At 39.9% G+C, this 20,706-nt stretch overlaps 1 protein-coding gene across 2 annotated transcripts in view; it reads left to right on the forward strand.

The window, feature by feature from the left end:
* TOX (thymocyte selection associated high mobility group box) overlaps positions 1-20,265 on the forward strand; it is a 338,355-nt gene extending 318,090 nt beyond the window's left edge. For both annotated transcript variants that reach the window (XM_062188463.1, XM_062188465.1), the window contains 3 exons: positions 9,756-10,142; positions 17,405-17,556; positions 17,892-20,265. In XM_062188463.1, the coding sequence (XP_062044447.1) occupies positions 9,756-10,142; positions 17,405-17,556; positions 17,892-17,928 (576 nt within the window). In that variant the 3' untranslated portion in view covers positions 17,929-20,265. The remainder of the gene's footprint in view (positions 1-9,755; positions 10,143-17,404; positions 17,557-17,891) is intronic.
* The last annotated feature ends 441 nt before the right edge of the window (positions 20,266-20,706 follow it).

Below are 20,706 nucleotides of genomic sequence, written 5' to 3' on the forward strand. Positions count from 1 at the left end.
CTTCTGATCCAAAGGGCAGCCACTGAATGGGTTTCAGTGGGAACAGCAACATCCAATGTCTATACATCCATATATAAAAAAACAGGGGCTGGCACTGTGGCTCAGTGGGTTAAGTGTCCACCTGTGACACCAGTATCCCATATGAGCACTCTACTTCCCATCTAGCTTCCTGCTAATGTCCTTGGAAAATCAGCAGAAGATGGCCCAAGTGGGAGACCTGGATGGATTTCTGGGCTCCTGGCTTTGACACAGCCAAGCCCCAGCTATTGCAGCCATTTTGGGAGAAAACCAGTGGATGGAAGATTCTCTCTCTCTCATTCTCTCTCTCTCTCTCCTTCTTCTTCTCCCAATCCTTTTTCCCCTCCCCCTCCCTCTTCCTCTTCCTATAACTCTGACTTTCAAACGAATAAATAAATCTTTTTAAAATATATGATTATATATTTTTAAATGAAAAGGAATTGCTTTTATTATTTATTTGAGAGGCAGAGAGAGAGAGAGAAACACTGCCATCCACTGGTTCACTCCCCAAATGATTCAGTGGCAAGTTGGCCAAAACCAAGAGCCTAGAATTCAATCCCAATCTAACCATGTAGATGAAAGGGGTCCAATTACTTGAGCTGCCACCACTGCTTCGCAGGGCCTGTATTATCAGAAAGCTGGAGCCAGGAGCCAAGTTGAATATTGAACACAAGCACACCAATGTGGGATGTGAACATCCTAGTCAGTGTCAAATACTAGGCCAAAAGCTGACCCTTGGATTTATATTTGAAGATAACTTTAAGTTCATGAGTTCCTTTAATGTTCATGCCTTATCCCTTGAAGTGGACTTGATTACGAAAATGTCACTGAAACCTGCAGGTAACCAGTGACCAAGGCAAGGTTGGCCTCCACTGTTTTCAGACTTTCTTCTGGGCTATGCTGCTTATGCATCTAGCAGTACATTTACGTACAGCCCTAAAACATCCACTGCCCCATAGTCATGACATAGCATTGACATTTATTCTCTCTTCCAAGGTCATTTTTGTCCATGAGAAACAGAGCCAGAGCACCATGTCCATTTTCTTAAGTTCCTACCAGCACCTTTGATTTATACCTCCAGGGCAACATATTATGGTACTTACTTTCCATGCAGTATATTCATTTCACCAAATAAGGCTTTTTGCTCCTGGGCCAATAGATCCTCTCACTGCTTCCACTCCAGGAGGTGCTCTGCATCCAGTCCAGGGCTGCAGGACACCTGTTCCTTGTCAAGCTCAGGGCTAGGTGCTGAGAGACAAAGATGAATATGACAGCTGCAAGTGGACATTTTTCATGATACTTGAAATTGTTTGAAGCTATACTCTAAAATTAGCTGCTTCTTCAGAACATAATTGAAAATAGAAATAGCCAGTGACCACTGACTCTATCTATGAAACTGAGTCATAGGATTATTAATGCTTCTCTCCTTTCAGTTATTACTTCTGTCATTTAAATATACACTATGCCATCTAATCCAGTGTGTCCTTAACATGACTCCAGGCTTGATTACAATTAGAATTTACACAAAATGTAAAAAGCAAAAAGTTAGTCCTAAGTGAAAAATAAATCCCAACCTTAGTACTTCAAAATGACCATACTTGCACATTTTCAGCTGGATATTAATATTTTTCTAAAAGTAACACAAATACAAATTGCATCTTGCTAGTGAGTAGCTTCAAGGTGCCAGGCACCATGCCAGACATTTTTTATCAATTCCTCCCATCATCATCCCAACATTAGGCTGTAGACCCATTTCTAGATACCTACCACCAGAGGCTGGCCACAGCCCATTAGAATTTGGACCTGCAAAGTGTTTGGAAATCACTGCTGTGCATCAGGTTGTGACAGTTAGGCAGGTGCTTCCCTGGTCTCATAGAATTAGTAACAGATTTCCCAGCACCAGCCATTCCCTGCCATATGAGCACAGCAGCATTGCAAGACGCTCCAGGAGGAGCTGTGAGTGTTATAAGTGCAGTGCTCATCAGACCTCAGTTTTAGGTTGTATAATTTAAAGGGAATGTTGAAGCAATCCTAAGCAGCTAGAAGGTAGTAGCAATGGAGAAAGAATTTCAGATGAGAAAAAAAAAAAAAAAAGCAGACTTAGAAATGCTCACACCCAACATGGGTGTTGCATCTAGAATAGAACAGTGATTGCACACTGCCTGTTTTCTTTGACAATGGAACAAGAAAACAGGTGCCATCTCCAACTACAGGAATGTAATCAGCACAAGGGGTATGGTCAAACTTTTGAGCTGTAGGAGAAGCTATTTCTTTCCACAAAGAAATGTAAAAGTGGAAGCAAAGTTTTTAAATAGGATTGCAGAAGGTCTTCAAGATGTCTTCATTCTCTGTGACTCCATGTGGAATCAAAGGACACATGTTTGAGGACCTCAGAGTGCCTCCACTGTCACACAGGGAGAGTCCTCAGAGGGCAGAAAAGTAACACATTGAAGGTGAAATGAGGGATCTGGAACATGTTTCCCTCTTCCTGAGATTCAGTTTACTCAAGTGTTCAACAGAGAAAACACTGAAACCTACATCAGAGGGTTTCCACGGGGACAGAATAAAAACTGTGTGAACTACCAGTTCACTTGAAGACATGATGCTAAAGGAAATCAGCGAGTCACAAAAGGATTGCATGCTTCCACTTCTGTGAGGCATACGAAACAGTCAAACTCAGAGGATCAAGGAGTGGGGAGAGAAGTGGATACCACACCAGGTAAATTAGCAGTAGATCTGCTCTATCACATTGTACCTCAAGTCAGTATTATACACTCAAAAATCTGTTGAGAGGATAATTCTCATGTTAACTGCCCTTGCCACGATAAAGTAAAATTTTTAAAAATAAACTGCATAGTGTAAGATCCTGAATTAAGGAAGAACACAATAAATATAAGTAATTGTTATTACTCATTATTTTTGGTATTAATGGTATTATTATTATTTTTAGTATTATTGGTAGTTGTGCAAAGGAGTAGGAAAAGATTGGTATGTTGATGAAAATTTAGCTGGAATAAAGAAATGACATTAAAAATAAGAAATGACATTAAAAATAAGAAATGACATTAAAAATAAGAAAAATTATATCTCATAGACACATTTATTTATATAGACTAGAAGTGATCTGGCCATAGGGGCAGATAGTTTTCCTGGCGGTTAAGATGCAGTGAAGGTGCTTGCATCCCATATTGGAATCTGTGGCTTCTAGTGCTGGCTCTTCCCTAGCTCCACGCCTAGCTCCAGCTTCCTTCTAATGTGGGTTCTGGGAAGTAACAGTGAAAGTCCAAGTAGTTGAAGCCAGCGCCGCGGCTCAATAGGCTAATCCTCTGCCTTGCAGCGCTGGCACACCGGGTTCTAATCCTGATCGGGGCGCCGGATTCTGTCCCGGTTGCCCCTCTTCCAGTCCAGCTCTCTGCTGTGGCCCAGGAGTGCAGTGGAGGATGGCCCAGGTTCTTGGGCCCTGCACCCCATGGGAGACCAGGAGAAGCACCTGGCTCCTGGCTTTGGATCAGTGCAGTGCGCTGGCCACAGTGGCCATTGCGGGGTGAACCAAAGGAAAAGGAAGACCTTTCTCTCTGGCTTCTCTCTCTCTCACTGTTCACTCTGCCTGTCAAAAAAAAAAAAAAAAAAAAAAAAGAAAGAAAGTTCAAGTAGTTGAGAGTCCTGTCATGACCTGGATTGAATTCCCAGTTCTCAGCTTCAGCCTGGCACAGCCCTTGCCCTTGGGGGCATTTGAAGAATAAAACAGCAGATGGGATATCTCTCTATGTCTGTCTGTCTGTCTCTTTCCACCAGCACCCATGGCTCTCTCTGTCCCTCAAAAAATACATAAGTAAATAATTTTCTAAATTTGAAAAGAATCTAGATATAAACAAAAACACATGCATCTCCACAGGTTTCTTATTTGAAATGGTCTTTTTGAAGGCTGCCAACAATATTCATATATGCTTTTATAAAGGTTAGAACTTCCTGGCTTCACCAGTTTTACATGCTATTGAAGGTCATATGGGGTTGGACTATTAAATAAAGCTTAAGGAAATATAGTTTTTCCATAGACTCAGGAATTCCTAGACATGGATCTAAATTATTATGCTGAAAACAATGTATAACTTTAAAGCCATGGAGCTAGTTTCATTTCACCACATAGACCAGAATTTATACTCCCAAAATGAGCATTACATTCAAAGTAGTCACTTTGGGAGGCTACAAACTTACTTTATTATTGCTCCCAGAGTTCAAAAGATTTTTTGAAACTCCTCTTTTAGAACTGCAGGAAAAGTTTATGAGCCACGCTAGAAAATCAATCTTGTTACATTGTTTTCACACCTCATTCTTTTCCCCAAACATCACCCAGATATAAGCCACAGACTTGGCTTCAAGTGACTATTAGCTGTTTCCAAAAATCAAATCCACCATTGAGAGACAAAGAGTTGTCTGAGGATATGTAAAAGACTGTCCCACAGGCTCTGAAGAGAATTCCAGTAGGGAAGTTTCCAATGTCCCCAGTAAAAGCAGCATTACTGAAATAAGAGTACAGCCTCTCAGACGTGTCACCTGAGGGGACACAGTATTTGACTGACTACATTCTAGACTGTTAAATAGAAGCCATCAATGTCAAAGGTCAAATATGAGATTTAGTTTCTGCCCTAAGGAACAGTTCATAAACTAAGGTACCAAGACTTATAAAGAACAATGAGCCTTTTTATTATGCTTTAATGTACAATGCAGAACAATATCAAATTTTGAATTAAATTAAGAAAATGCTCTGTTACCATAATTAATAGTAAAAAAAAAAAAAATGAGATGGCTGATTGAGGGTCAGATGTTGGCCTAGTAGTTAACACCACACTTTGGGCCCCCACATCCTGTATTGGAATGCCTGGGGTCCAGTCCCAGCTCTACTCTCAACTCCACCTCCCTGCTAATGTTCACACTGGGAGGCAATTGATGATGAGTCCAGTGCTTGGGTCCCTGCCACCCAAGTGAGAAACCTGGTTGGAGTTCCCAGTTCCTGGCTTGGTCTCACCCCATACTGGCTGTTCTAGACATTTGGGTCATTAACCAGCAGATGGGAGCTCGATCGCTCTCTCTGCCTCACAAATGAATATAAATAAATAAGTAGATGTTTTTGTAAATGCTCAGCTCAATTTAAAAGTAGCAAATTTGAAACACATAAAAGAACTTTTTTTTCAACTGGATGAGGTAGACAGAGAATTCAGACCATGCAGAGCTATTGAGAGAAATACTGAGTCTAAATTTGCAAATGGAATGGATCATTGATCATTTTACGACTGTTAACAGAAAATTTGCAGCTCTATAAGCCCAGATTGTGATTTAAAGATAATAAAATCTCATGCTTCAGGGTATAAGCTAATCACCTGCAAGGAACAGGAAGAATTTTCCTTCCAGAGTAACAATGCACAATTGAGTGGATACATAAATTTTGCTTAATTTCCAATGCATCAAGTATTGGTCAGGGCTGAAAACAAGAATCAAATTAGATGGACTATTAATTTGATTTGATTCAGCAACTCTTGTATTGTTAATTCTACTGAGTTTTATGTCTTGTGTTTATACTTTACTATTTTAAATAACAATTGCTTTGCCCATCATTCATTTTTATATCACACATCATCCTGGAATGGGGACATTTAAGCACTATGCAGTATTATCTTCATTATACAAAGTAAATGGGATTTAAACTATCATAGATAACCAACAACTTGGTTATTAAGAAGTATCTTAAGCCTCACAGAGTTGTGCCCTTTGTACCTTTTGCATATGACACAAGAAGCCTCTATTGATAAGACCCAAGGGGTCTCAGTTGTCTCTACCTGACAACTTTGCTTTGAGCAAACATATTTTAGGATCCATAGTCCATAAGCAAATAAGAAAGAGAACATACTCAGAGAGGAAACAGCAGCAAAAACACTTGTTTTTTGTGAGATTCAATGGTTGATGTTCCATTGTGTATACTCTGGTTAAATTATACTTATCAAGTGACAAACAAAAGGCAATTTTATTTACAGGTGGTTAATATTTTTAAAAGTAAAAATAAATTTGAATTATTTATTAGGTCTGGGAAAATAGTTCTATTTTCTGAGGGTATATTTAGAGATCTTCATATACAGCGTAATTGGTTGCCAAATTGTAGCCTTGCTTTCATAATTTAATTGGAAGAAAATGATAGTGGGAGATATTAACCTTATGATTTCTTCACATTTCCACTTGATTAGATTATGAATTCTTTGCAATTTGGTGCTAAAATGAATTTATTCTACCTGTCTTCCAAAACTATAGAACATCCCTGTAATTAACACATGACCCACTGTGTTAGTCTGATTGATAATTAATTAGAAATAAAGCTAGAAGCAGATTTTTAAAATATTTTTAAATTTTAAAATTTATTTCAGAGGAAATGAGAACTCTTATCCATTGGTTCACTCCCCATATACCCACAAGGGCCAGGGATTTGCCAAGGCTGAAGTTGGGAGCCAGAAACTCAATTCAGGTGTCACACTTGAGTGGCAGAAAACCAATCACCTGGGCCATCACCACTGCCTCCCAAGGTCTGCATTAGCAGGATACTGGAATCAGGAGCCAGAGTCAGGTATCCAATTCAGGTACTCTGATGTGGGATGCAGGCATCCTAACCGCTAAGTCAAACACAAGTTTTTCCCAATCGTAAATGGATGGACCTTTACATAGACACAAATTCCAAAGTCTGGGTAGAACACAGCAAGCTCCTCCACTGGTGCCATTCACCCAAGAGCTGGTGAGGAATAAAGGGTAGAATACCTACCCGGGCTGTCATTTCTCATCACTTCAGGAAGGGTGTAGTTCATGCTGGGAGCAGAGCAGAGAGTGGGGAAGCTTGCTCTAATATTCCCTGGGTTTTCCAAGCCTTCCTATCCTCCGTTACTCCTTGGGAAGAGGAATGGCTTGTCTTCTCGAGAGGTCTCGGGAAAGGTAACATGACCAAAGGGAGTTTTGTTCCAAGCTTAGCCATTGCCTCATTCAACAAGCATTATGTTCATTCTCTGTGTACTTTGCAAGGTGCCAAATCCACAGACTATGGAGTTTTAAGTCCTTGCCATAAAATATGATCCCTTCTTTGATGACTCATGACATCATCATGAAAAGAAAACACAAGGAGAGAGTAGTCTTATTGGAGAACATGCCACGCATAGGCACAGGGCAGGACATGTTATCTAGCTTACCACGTTCAACAACTTTAGAAAGGAAAGAAAACTGTAACTTCCCAGAATTCTTCCAGCCTCTGTGATATAATAATGTGTTGTCTGAACCCTTATCTTTAGAGACCTATTTAATTTGAGTTTGCCAATAGTATTTATATTATTTTAAAATAGGTTTAGAAGCACTGATCTATACATCCTTTGGTATGGAAATGATAAGAGACAAATAAATAGCTGGATCAAGAAAGTGTTTTGTGTATGATTACCCATGAGCAAAGAGAGACTTTATTTACTAGTTGGTAATAAAGTATCTCAAAATAGATAGCTATCTATTTATTTATGTAAATTTTTATGTCTATATCTCTATACTTGTCCATCTACCTATCATATATCTATATGGTGGATCACATACTATTACTTAACAAGTAGAAGTCAGGGAAATTGGATTCATTATTTATTTTGAACTTGACGTTTTTATTTCTGTGGCAAGTAGTCACCTTATTATCTAGTAATAAGGTACCTAGAAATAGAAAGTGAAAACACTTTTATAATTATGTGTATTTCATAGTTTTGACCATATGGAAAATGTGAATGATTTTTATTCTTTTTCACTTAAAAACAAATGTAAAGCAAAAAATAGATTCACCCATATATATTAATTTTTATAGGTATAATTTATTTCTGGCGCTAAGTTGATACAGCCTATGACTAAACATGAAATCAAGCCTGCTGCCAGAGACTAAAAAAGAGAGAATACAAACACAATAAAATACTTTCCCGGATGACTTAAACATACATAATAAACGCATAGTCTTGGCATATATGGACTGATTTTTGAGTCCCATCAATTGCAGTTCATGTTATTCTGATGTGGAAATAGTCACTGTTTACACAGCCTGTGTTGACCATTTCCTTGAATTGTGAAGTATTTTGCACATCAACAATAAGAATTTTAAAATGAAAGTGGAAAAAAAAAAAAAGCCCCCTACTTAAAACTGCTTTTGTTTCATTTTAACTGAAAGCACTTCTTAGGACCTACAGTTAATGAAGCTTCTTTGGTCTCAAGCTTCCTCTCTTAGACAAGAGTCTAAACATGTGTTCATGTCTCCTGTCATCAGTAGTGACATGGAGAGAAGTAACCTAATGAGGGTCCTCAGAGGGACCACCTCAGAGGGTTCTGTGCGTACACCTGTGCTCTGCATGGAGCATGCAGACTCTCACAAGACCCCAGGTTACCAGGGCTTGGGATAGCTTAAGAGGTGTCAGGTGTGTCCTTTCTGTATCTCTGTACGTGCTCCCCAGATGCCCATTAGCCAGCATCATTGTTATTGTGGCTTTTGCTTCATTTCCCTATATTCCTGAGGACAAACATGCTATGTCACTGACAGTATGGTGGGCTTACGTGTGTTGTGGACCTGGCTGGTTTGAGTGCTACAGCATTGTTTGTGAAGAACCCACCTCCTAAGCATCTGAGTGGACAGCTGGTGGCGTGGACAAAGCAAGAACATCTAGGGAAACCTCAGAGGCAGGGTGGCCCCTGCAGTGCTGAGGGAACAAGTCACTCCCGTGGAATTGGGCTCTAAGGGTGACATCAAGGTCACACAATTAGGGTATAAATACAGCCTCAGGACCTGGCTTTGGCAAAGTGACTTTGGTTTCTAGAAGGACATTTTCATGTTTTTTCTCTGTAGTAGGTTTCACTTTTCATCATTTGTTGTATCCATTTCTTCCTCTCCACCAACATAGGAAGTAGGCTCATGCCCAAGAGGAAATGCCTCCAGATTAATTCTTGATTCTTTTCAGTTTCCACTGAAATGTCTAGTTTTTAAGTCAATTAAAAGGTTATTAGGAAACGACCAGATGAAGGTGTGGAAAAAAGTAGAGTAAAATTATATTAATTTATGATAGTCTAAAATTTCTAAGAGAGATTATTTTTATCCACTTCATTAAGGGGGATCAATTCATCACTAACATTTTTAAAAAATCAAGCTGAGTTCTATGGTTACTTGGAAAAATGTACCAATGCAGTTTTGTAGGACTTCAGAAAGGTATTTTAGGACTCTTTTCAACTGTTACCACTTCCATCAAGGAGCTTTGTTTTCTTTATGCAAATACCCAGGTCAATGCTCTTTGGAAGATAAAAAGGAGAAACACAAATGAAATATATAACCAATAGAGGAAGTCCATAATTGAATCATTTTCAAAGTGAACTACACTGGTATTCCCCATTAGGGCAATGAAGGCATCTGTCCTATCCCCTACCTTTTTGCCTTGGTTTGGATGATGAGAAAAGTCACCAAGATATAGTTTAGCTTTAGGCAAAAAAATAAAATGTGGTTGTAGATGATTTGAAAAGGAATAAGCTCGGTTTTCTGTAAATCCTGCTATGAACATTAATATAGAAATTCTTAAAAAAGAAGAGTCAAGAGCAGGCATGGAAGCTGATTCACGTGAGAGCTCTTGAGTAGACTTTCAAAGTGTCACCAAATCAACACTCCATGTGTCTGTCACTTAACCCTGGCTTGTTTCTCCCTCCCGCAGAGCTACAGTGAACCTGTTGATGTGAAGACATCTCAACCTCCTCAGCTGATCAATTCAAAGCCTTCAGTGTTCCATGGGCCCAGCCAGGCCCACTCTGCTCTGTACCTAAGTTCCCACTATCACCAACAACCAGGAATGAATCCTCATCTAACTGCCATGCATCCAAGCCTCCCCAGGAGCATAGCACCCAAGCCGAATAACCAAATGCCAGTGACTGTCTCTATAGCAAATATGGCTGTGTCGCCCCCTCCTCCCCTCCAGATCAGCCCACCTCTCCACCAGCATCTCAACATGCAGCAACACCAGACACTCGCCATGCAGCAGCCCATTGGGAACCAGCTCCCCATGCAGGTCCAGTCTGCCTTACATTCACCTACCATGCAGCAAGTAAGTGCTACCACTCTGCACCTAGACATGGCACCCCTCTGCTGAAGTGCTGGCTGCCTGGGTGGGAGTCTGTTCATCCAGCAAAGAATGGCAGGGGGGTTGGGATTTGTGTTTTCTGTTCCTCTGTTGAAATGGAGAGAGAAAATTGAAGATACTCAACAAATACGTGCATTCAGCAAAACACACTTGGCAAGTGGTGAGTTTGTGCAGCATGATGTCATCACTACTGTTGATAAATTCTTTTCAGAAAATTCTTTTCAGAATTGCTGGTTGATTCAGATGCTAACTATTTAGCTTCACCTTTCTTACCTCCTTTGTTCTTTTCTATGTCATAAGTAACCAACACTTGTCATTTTAAGATGCCAAGTACTGCTACAGACAGATATCATTGAAATAAAGAATTCTATAATTAAAAAAAATTGTTTATAAATGAGAAAGTTTGACTGGTATACCTGTTGAGTCCAATAAATGCTACAACATGGAGTCAGATCCCATACCAAATGTGGTGGAACCCTGAAAGACCAAAGAAGTGAACCTTTTAACCAGAGGTTTATTTAAAAATGGATATCTGGCTCCTGCATAAATTGGAAAACACAGGAGGTTTGGAAGCCCCCCTACTCACTCCGCGATTATTGAAACCATTTGTGGTCAATCTTAGTTTAACTTTTCTTTTAAATTAGATTTTTCCTTTGGACTTTGGAATAATGTTAAAATTTGAAAACTGAAAGCAAATGATAAAGATTCTTAGAAAATGGAATTAGAAGACAAGTTTATTTTGGTGGAAATAAATTTTAAATCCATGCATATCTTTCATAATATGCATTTTTCATGAACTTTTTGAAGAATTTTCACATAAGCTAAATTGAACATAGAGTTCTCTTAAATTCTAAAATCTTGTTTAAAAAATAAGTGAAGGTAGGAGTGGGTAGTTGGCACAACAGCTTAACTTGCTGCTTGGGATGCCTGCTTCCCATACAGCATGCCTGTTCTGAGTCCCAGCTACTCCTCTTCTGATCCAGCTTCCTGCTAATGTGCACCCTGGCAGACAGCTGGTGATGGCTCAAGTACTTGGCCCCCTGCCACCCATGTGGAAGACACAAATGCAGTTCCATGCTGTAGGCTTCAGCCTACCCCAGCCCTGACTGGGTTTCAGGCATTTGAGGAGTGAAGCAATAGATGGAAGAGCTCTCTCTCTGCCTTTCAAGTAAAATGAAAATAAAGAAAGAAAGAAAAATTTTTATAAATGAGAGTTAAAACTACAAATCATATCAAGGTCAGTCTGTTAAGTCTTTTCAATACTATTATACTATCAACGTAATCCAATTATTCTGCTGTTCTCAGAGCTCTATAGAAGTATGGAAATACAGCCTTCTTATTTTATATATAGCCCTCAGTTGGATTTGAGGCTATAGGTAAACTGGGCAAAGAGGATGGGAAGGGAAGCAGAAAGAAGAATCAAATATGGAACATCCCAAGTTCATCATGAATATTATTTTAGAAAGACTTTCTAGAGCAGACAATAGCAAACCCAATCCCCTAATCTACTCTCACATCTTTAATTTTCTAAAAACTTAAGGATGCAGGCACTAGCAATGTCCTCATTTTACAGATGAGGGAACTAATTCTTAACAGAGTTAAGCATCACACCCCAAAGATTGGAGCTGGAATTCAAACTCAGATCTGTTTAGAAACCAGAGCCCAGAGTCTTCAAGATTAGGCTGGCTGTCTCTTGCTTCCAGTCATATTGTAAATTATTAGTTGTTCCATGTTACAAAAGCTGTTTCCCCTCAGAACTGGGAGCTTCTTTAAACCCCAGTTAGTTCTAAAACCAAAGTTGTTATAGACAGCAAAGGAGCTCATCTCCTTCCTGGAGTCTATCTTGGCTCAAACCAAGGATATTGATAAAGTAATGGTGAGTTTCTTACTGGCTTGTTGACTCACTAGGAAAGAAGACTACAGGTGAAGCCAATTTCCATCATCCGGCCTTGTTTTTGGTGTAAGTGAGTAATTCTCAGGGTCAAATTTCCACTCTTCTTATTAGATACAGCTCACAAGGAGGAAGACGCTCATGGGTGTCCTAACATTTTAACAAACCAATAGTGTTTGCATGAAGAATGAGTAATTGGAGAGACAGCACTTTCAGTTGGGTGGGTTGCTGAGGACCCTTGTGTTACCCACAGTGCAGCGGTTCAGGGCTCTTTCTTCCCAAAGGAGAGCAGCACAAGGGGCAGTCCACTCAGTGAGCTTGGGGCTGGAGCTCTGTCCAGAGAAGAACACTTTTCCTGATTCATGCTCCAGGCAGAGTTCCATTGTCTACTTGTACTACCACACCTTGGGTGAAGTGGCTGGTTCTTGAAGAGCTTTCATATATTTCCGAATTACATAAAATCACAGGTACAAATTCAAGAGACTTGTCTTTTCATACAGAGTCTTAACCAAGCAGCAAAAAAAAAAAAAAAAAAAAGAATCCACTGGGCAAGTTATTTATCAGTCATTAAGTCATGTCTTTTCATGTATCTCAGAAATTCATTTTACTGAGCTGGTAGGGCTGATTTCAATTTACATTAATAATATGAGTGTAACTTCTTCAAAAAGTTTATGAAAAAAGATAAGCTTATTTTGGCACAAACAAAAATTGGAAACCCACACATAAGTTGTTTTAATGATACACATTTTCAGGAACATTTTCTTGCACTGAACTTATGTTTGAATTCTATTTCCCATGTACTTGTTAAAAGGTACCCTTGAGGAAGACAAGTAGTATAAACCTGAAATAGAAGGAAAATAGCTATAAAGATGACATTGACTAAAATCACTTGTAACAATGCCTTGATGATGTCAGGTAGTCAATAAAAAATTGCCGAGTAATGAACCAATTAATATCAAATAAGCAGTGTAAGTATTAAACTGTTAGAAGGAATCACAGATTAAATTGTAGAACCCCAATTCCTTGAAAGTTTTTAAAATGTGATTGATTCAAAAAACATTGAGTCCTTTCTGTGTGCCAGGCAGCCACTCTCCAGGCTCTGGAAATTAAGTGACAAATGAAAACAGGTAATGAGCCTCCTACGCTTTTGTCATTGAGGAGTGGGGTGACAAGAGGATAAACAAGTGAAGATGTCGTGAAAAAAATGAAACAGGGAGACAGACTGTAAGGGGCATGGAGGAAGTGCAGAGTCTTGAGCTGGAATAGACAAGGAGGCTCCTCTGAGGAGCTGGCACAAAGCCAGGAAGGATGGAACGCAGGGAGCAGAGAGGGGACAGGGGCTCTGGACTGGGAAACCCAAGGGGAAGAGTGTGGCTTGCTCAGGAGATGGGCAGGAGGGGAACAGGTGAATAAAGTGGCAGTGTGGGCAACAAGGACACTCGGGCAGGTAATTAGAGGACGAACTAGTAGGCTAAAGGGATTGGCAGCCCCAGTAAGTGGATGACCCTACAATCAGGACTAAGGAGTCCATCACCCCAGGATGTCACTTAATTTACTGCAATCACAACAGTCCATGGGGGCCAACATGCAAGTCATCAGAGAGTTTTAGGCCTGTAGATGTAGGCTCAAGTGGTGAGTAAAATTTGATCTGATTCATCATCCAAACCACTTTTTCCCACAGATGTTTGCTTCCTTGAGTGGGGCCATACTCAGATCCTCCAACACCAGAAAAGAAAAGAAAAAAAAAAAGAGAGAGAGAGAGAGAGAGAGAAGGAAGTTAATGGTTACCATATTTTTAAAAGAATGTCTCATATTTCAGTATTATTTTAGCAATTTTATTGGCTTTTGGAAAAAATGAATGTATCTTACAAAAATGATTGGATAATTCACCAGGAATAATAGTTTCATTTTTTTCTAGAATATTTTATACACTGAACCCATGGACCTGCATTTTTTAATCCAGTTTTCTTTCTTTTTCCTGCTCACTGTATTGTCGAATGAGGTCAAGAGAAAAAAAAATCATTAATATCTGTCAACTTCCTTTATAACCTTAAGGAAAAAAATCTTTGTATGATATCACACAGACAGATTTTCAATTTCCGTGTGTAATAAACAGCTGCTTTAGGATTTGGGTGTAATTTAAGGGTTTAAAAAAATCACATTGAGATTGATGAATAAATCAGTCGTGAAGACAAAAACATTGATGCCTGTTGAAAACACCTCTCCAGACAGGCAGGAAATGAAATTAGTTCCCAGTAAAGTGTGGATATGAAGATCACTGGTTGGCTGTGCTGCAGGCTTTTTCGGACTTGCTATGGTGGCAAAACAAAACTGCTAGGGCTACAGAAATCTAATTAAAGAGCAAATGTCCCTTCTGACATCAAATTAATCTTTATCATGTTTCCTATTTTTATTTCAATCTGGCACCAGAAAATGAAATTTAAAATTCCAGGCATGCTACAAAACAGTTGGTGATTTTTCTCCTGAGCATTAAAATGCTAAATATTCAGTCTTGTTTAATTAGACTGCTAAGCAAACATTTTTCAAAAAAAAAAAAAAAGAGTATATCATCATTGTTGTTCCATGTTTACATCAATAATAAAAATGTACTTAGCCCCACGTCTGACCTCAGCATCTCTTTATGTAGTGTTAGAGGAATGTCTCATTTTCTAAATTGAAAGCAAGTGGGATAATGTGAAATAATGCTCCTTCAGGCTCTGCTTGCTTTGCTTGTATATTTTTTGGTCTTGGTCTTTGGTTGTTTAATATTGGTGATCTTCAGAAATTTTGCTGCATTTTTGAACCTTTGCCCTTTGCAGATAAAACAGTTATTTTGATTTTACAAACTGAAGTCACTCGTTTCATCTTAAACTGATATTCTCCTACCCAACCCAAGAAACTAGCTTTATTGAATGGAAAAAGACAATGATGGTTTCTGCTTATTTGTGTTGGGGGTGTGGATTTTTTTTTTTACTGGTAGAGGTTCTATTTCATTTATTTGTTTTTGTGTCTTCATGTGTTTCCATGCCTTCAATTAAGTCCACATATTTTCTACTATTCTTTTTCTTGAGACTGGCTTACTTTCAGGTTATACTTTGTTGATTGTGCAAAAATTCAATATGGAGAACTTTACAATAACAACATAGAAACAACCCCTAGCATTTACACATTTCTGCGTCCTGTGTCTTTCCACCAGTAGCATTGACTACGCTGTTTTAAGCTTTATTTATTGAAAAACATGATTTACTGAGCTACTACTACAGATGAAGCCCTGAGAATGTCCATTATGCACTTCAAACGCTGGGACCTCAGCCCTAACAAGGGATGGGCTCTGAGCTAAGATAGTCAACACGAGGCTCCTGCATCCGGGACTATTCTGTTCCCTCTCCCAGGCTCACTCTAGACACTGGGAGAAAAGTGGAGGGAGCCAAGCAACTTCAGAGGACACAGTGAAATGAAGACATGTCTCTGAAGCTGGGGAGACTCCCTGGTGAACACCCACACTGCAGTTCCACCTCCAACTTTCACCTTTCCACTTGGAAGAAGACATTTAGGGGCCAGCACTGCGGCTCACTAGGCTAATCCTCCGCCTGTGGCACCAGCACCCCATGTTCTAGTCCCGGTCAGGGCGCCGGATTCTGTCCCGGTTGCCCCTCTTCCAGGCCAGCTCTCTGCTGTAGCCCAGGAGTGCAGTGGAGGATGGCCCAAGTGCTTGGCCCTGCACCCCATGGGAGACCAGGAGAAGCACCTGGCCCCTCGCTTCAGATCAGCACAGTGCACCGGCTGCGGTCGCCATTGGAGGGTGAACCAACGGCAAAGGAAGACCTTTCTCTCTGTCTCTCTCTCTCTCTCACTGTCCACTCTGCCTGTCAAAAAAAAAAAAAAAAAAAAGAAGAAGAAGAAGACATTTAGGGCTTGAGCGGCACTTGGTGTCTACACAGATACACTCAATCCTCACAAGCTAGCTCTTCATTTAGGAAATGTTCTATTCCTGTTCACCTGTAAGGTCAAATAACCAATCGGGCTCAGAGCTCTCCTTTCCAACGATTTGCTTCCAAGCAGTCAGTGTTTGCTTTCCTCACAGCTTGGGTGGCAGTGTATGTGACATTGTCTTGGAGCCTTTATCACCGGATGGAAAAGGAATTAATATCTTAAAGCCAACATTGAGACCTGAGGACATTGGACACTTGATATCTTTGAGTCTTTACACAGGGGACCCCAAAACAGGCATCAGAGTTTGAGGAAATCTCTTTAGTTACAAAAGTCAACTCTCTGATCAGGCGGCCTAGTTTTCAAAAAGTCAGTCAGCACCATCTTGCCTTCAAAAGCTAGGTCAAGAGAGAAGGGTCCATTTTGAAATCTCTTGATTTCCCATGGTTCACACCCATGGATGGACTCTGCGGCAGTCAGCCATGAGACTAATTAAGTTGCCTTGTAGGTCATTTCCGGCAAAGCCTGCTTATGCTGCTCTTAAACTCACCAGATAAGCTAAAAATAAATCTTAACATAGAATGCTTTTTTGTTTAGCAGATACAGCGATGTACTTCTGAGATTTTTGTCCTTGAATTTTTAATCACTTTGCTAGGAGTAAAAGTCAACACTTCATCAGACTAGTGAGTTAAAAGAATCTTCCTGGAGCCTGATTCTTGTTTGTCAGTTAATAGACTTTTCAATTAAAAAATATTTGCTCTTACACTCCCCTCCCTTCACTGGTGCCTTCTAAGGGTGAGCTCTTTTGCATCTCTTCCCTGATAGTAGTCCAACAACTGTTAAAAAGCTTTGGTTGAAATTTTTGAGCTGGGAGAGAAATACAAATAAAAGAAGAAGCAGATGGCCCCTTTGTGACTGAATGAAGAAAGAGGGTTTTGAGAACAATATGTGAATAGGTGTAGTCTAATAAAACACTCAGCCACCTGCTGCCTGGATCCTTCAAAAATAGATTCTGTTGCATATTCTGCAGCTTAACCATTAATACATACCTAGGCTTCAGCGAAAACATACACTTGGAGCACGTGGGGCCCTCGTGTCTCTTTGTCCTGATTGAGTTGGCTTCTCTATCTTCGACACTGTTTCTCAATTCACTTTAAACGCTCAAGAGTATAATGAGAGGTTTTCGGACACACGGTGAAACGGAGGAAAAGTAAGAGGAGTGGGGTGGAAGGCGAGCCTTGGCTACCCTGACGCTCTCATGGTCCTTTCCGTAGACTTGTCCTCGCAGAGACAGAAGCCAACAAGGCCCCGTGTGTTGGCAGAGAAGGAGTGGGTAAACATTTAGGTGGTGGAGTTCTTCGAAGGGCACTGCGATCCTGATGTGTGGACTCGTGTTTCCTTTCAGGGATTTACTCTTCAGCCTGACTATCAGACGATTATCAATCCCACCTCCACCGCCGCACAAGTTGTCACCCAAGCAATGGAATACGTGCGTTCCGGGTGCAGAAACCCTGCGCCGCAGCCGGTGGACTGGAATAGCGACTACTGCAGTAGTGGGTAAGCGGCCGGCCATCGCCACCTGGTGGTGCTCCTCACACATAGCATGTTTGTCCTCCTCGGCTCCCTAGATCTCTCTCCTTCAGGCTTTGGAAATCATAATCCGGGGTAGTTCCAAGCCCTTGGAAGGGAAAGACACCTCAGAACGTTGAGGCCATCTTTCTGCCCTTCCTAGAACGCGAACAGCAGATGTTAATCTACAGTACTTTCAGGTTAACTTGTGGCCCCTTCTCAAGTCACAGCACATCCACCATCCCTCATGCAAGTCGCCCACCCGCCATTGTCACCCATGGCACCGCTGTCTGGTAACAGCTGTCTGCTTTCTCTCCATCCAGGGGCATGCAGAGGGACAAAGCACTGTACCTTACCTGAAAGTCTGGACACCTCTCCTTTCCGCTGAGAATTCAGGGAAGTGGCTCCACCCGTGGATTGCTTTGTGCAATCAAGGCCGTTCTCCATTTTGTTAGAAAATGCAAGTTGCTAAGCACTTAGGACCATTTGAGCTTGTGGGTCACCCACTCTGGAAGAAATAGTCATGCTTCTTTATTATTTTTTTAATCCTTGATGGACATTGTTTTTCTTCTTCCCTGAAGAAAATTTGGACCATTCAGATTTTATGGTTTTTTTTTTTCCTTTTTTTTTTTTTTTTTTTGCTGTGAAGTGCTACGCTCTAGTAACTGCCTTAGCAACTGTAGATGTCTCGGATAAAAGTCCTGGATTTTCCATTGGTTTTCATAATGGGTGTTTATATGAAACTACTAAAGACTTTTTAAATGGCTTGATGTAGCAGTCATAGCAAGTTTGTAAATAGCATCTATGTTACACTCTCCTAGAGTATAAAATGTGAATGTTTTTGTAGCTAAATTGTAATTTGAAACTGGCTCATTCCAGTTTATTGGTTTCACAATAGGGGTTAAATTGGCAAACATTCATATTTTTACTTCATTTTTAAAAACAACTAATAGTTCTATATTTTCAAAATATTTGAAAAAAAAAAGGTATTCCCAAATGATTTTAATTTAAAAGCAAATTGGCATTGTCTCATTGATCAGACAAAAAGAAGTTAGTGTTAAGGGAAGCGCAAACACATTTATTTTGTACTGCAGAAAAAAATGCTTTTTTGTATCACTTTTTGTGTAATGGTTAGTAAATGTCATTTAAGTCCTTTTATGTATAAAACTGCCAAATGCTTACCTGATATTTTATTAGATGCAGAAACAGATTGGAAACAGCTAAATTATAACCTTTACATGTGGCTCTGTGTTATGGTTTCTTCATACTGTGTCTGTATTTAATCTTTTTTTATGGAATCTGTTGCGCCTATTTATGAAATAATAAATATAGGTGTTTGTAAGTAAATTTGTTAGTATTTGAAAGAGGTTTCTTTGATGTTTTAACTTTTGCTGGCAAAAAAAAAAAATTCACGCTTGGTGTGAATACTTTATTATTTAGTTTTTAACAGTGACACGAATAAAGCCAAGCCTGCTTTTCATTTAGCAGCAAATTAAAGTACCCAGTCCTTATTTCTGCATTTCCTTGGTTGATACAAATGAAAAACGATTACATTCTAAAACTTTGTTCTTCCACTCTAGCAGATCCTTGTCCCCAAGGTCACACAAGCTCCAAGACTGAACAGACAGGTCCCCCAACAGAAAAGGGTTGCTTCTTAGGTCTCAGCTGGTTTTAGTCAATTCTGAAAATCAGTCCCCACGCCCCAGAATTAATGTCGAATCAAAGAAAATTCCTCAAGCTGCATGCTTTTTCACAAAATCCAGAAAATATTTAAGCCCTGAGCCAGGGGTGGGAGGACATGAAAGGGAAGCAGTATGTCAAGAAAACATCTACACTGAAAGGTGAGTAACCAGACAGCCCAAGCGAACCAACCGGAAAGCCTTCCACAGCTGATGGCATTGTAGATTGTTGCTGTCTTTTGTGCCTCTACAAATCACTTCTCTTTCCAGAATTCCTGGGTTTTCCAAGAGAATTCTGAGGGTCCGAGAGATTTGCTGGGACCCAAAAGCATAAAGACTCTAGCTGAGAGTTGCAAAGTTTTTACATCAAAAAAAGAGCTAGGAGTTTATCCCTTCCCGGGGATTGTAATGAGTAAACCAATCTGATTGGGAATCAAGAATGGCTGACATTTCTTTCATGGAATGTACGACATAAATTTAGCAATTTAACTAAATACAAATAAATGCATTGTGTAATCCCTTCAGAATTAACAAGACAAAAGGTATGCTTGCTTTGGAATGATTTTAGGCATTGTACAACCTTGAATCACTTGAGCATGTAATAACTAATAAATAATGCAGATCCAATGTGATTATTAAAATGACTGTAGCTGAGAGCGCTAATTTTCCTGTCTTGAAACTGTATAAGAACTCATGTGATTAAGTTCACAGTTTATTGTTTGTCTGTTTAGTATTTTAGAAATATACCAGCACTACTAATTCACTAATGTCTTTTATTTATTATATTATGATCAAGTAAAATTTTTGCTTGCAGTAAGTCGAAACTGAGAAGGCAATTACCAGGATGAGAACAAACAGCTTTGACTTTGACAGGCGGTTTGTACAGCAAAGTACTATGTTGTTTACAGCTTTTCCAGAGCAGGTGTGCAACCAGGGTAGAAAGAGTGTTGAAATTCAATACCAAATACAGTAGAAACAAATGTAAATAAAAGAAAATGCATCGTCAATAAAAAAAAACTCTTACCATGCGTGACCGTATTCTATTTGGTGCTCTCGAAAAACCAGTCCTGTCAGATGAGAAATCTGAAATACAAGATGTGGCAGAAATGATTGGGTGCAGTTGTGATAAGTGGCTGCTGTGGCCAGAGTTCATTCCTGAAACTCTGAGGATGCCTCTCACCAACGTGAGGCTCTAGGATGGTGAGCCGTTACCTAAGAAACTAATCATCTTAAAGGAAGCCAGAATCCGGATGGGACACATAGCTTATAGCCTGGCACTGAGAGAACAGTGGCAGCACCGAGGTTTAAGCTAGAGCACTCCAAAGGATTCCTGGACCTCTAGCAAAGTCACCCTGAGAGCTTCGGCAATCAAATACCCTCATCAACACACTCAGATACGAATCATAGCTGCTTAGGAGTAAGTATTTGGCCTAACAGTAAAGATACACACACCCCACAT

Source organism: Lepus europaeus, chromosome 4 (assembly GCF_033115175.1).
Source record: "Lepus europaeus isolate LE1 chromosome 4, mLepTim1.pri, whole genome shotgun sequence".
NCBI lineage: Eukaryota > Metazoa > Chordata > Mammalia > Lagomorpha > Leporidae > Lepus > Lepus europaeus.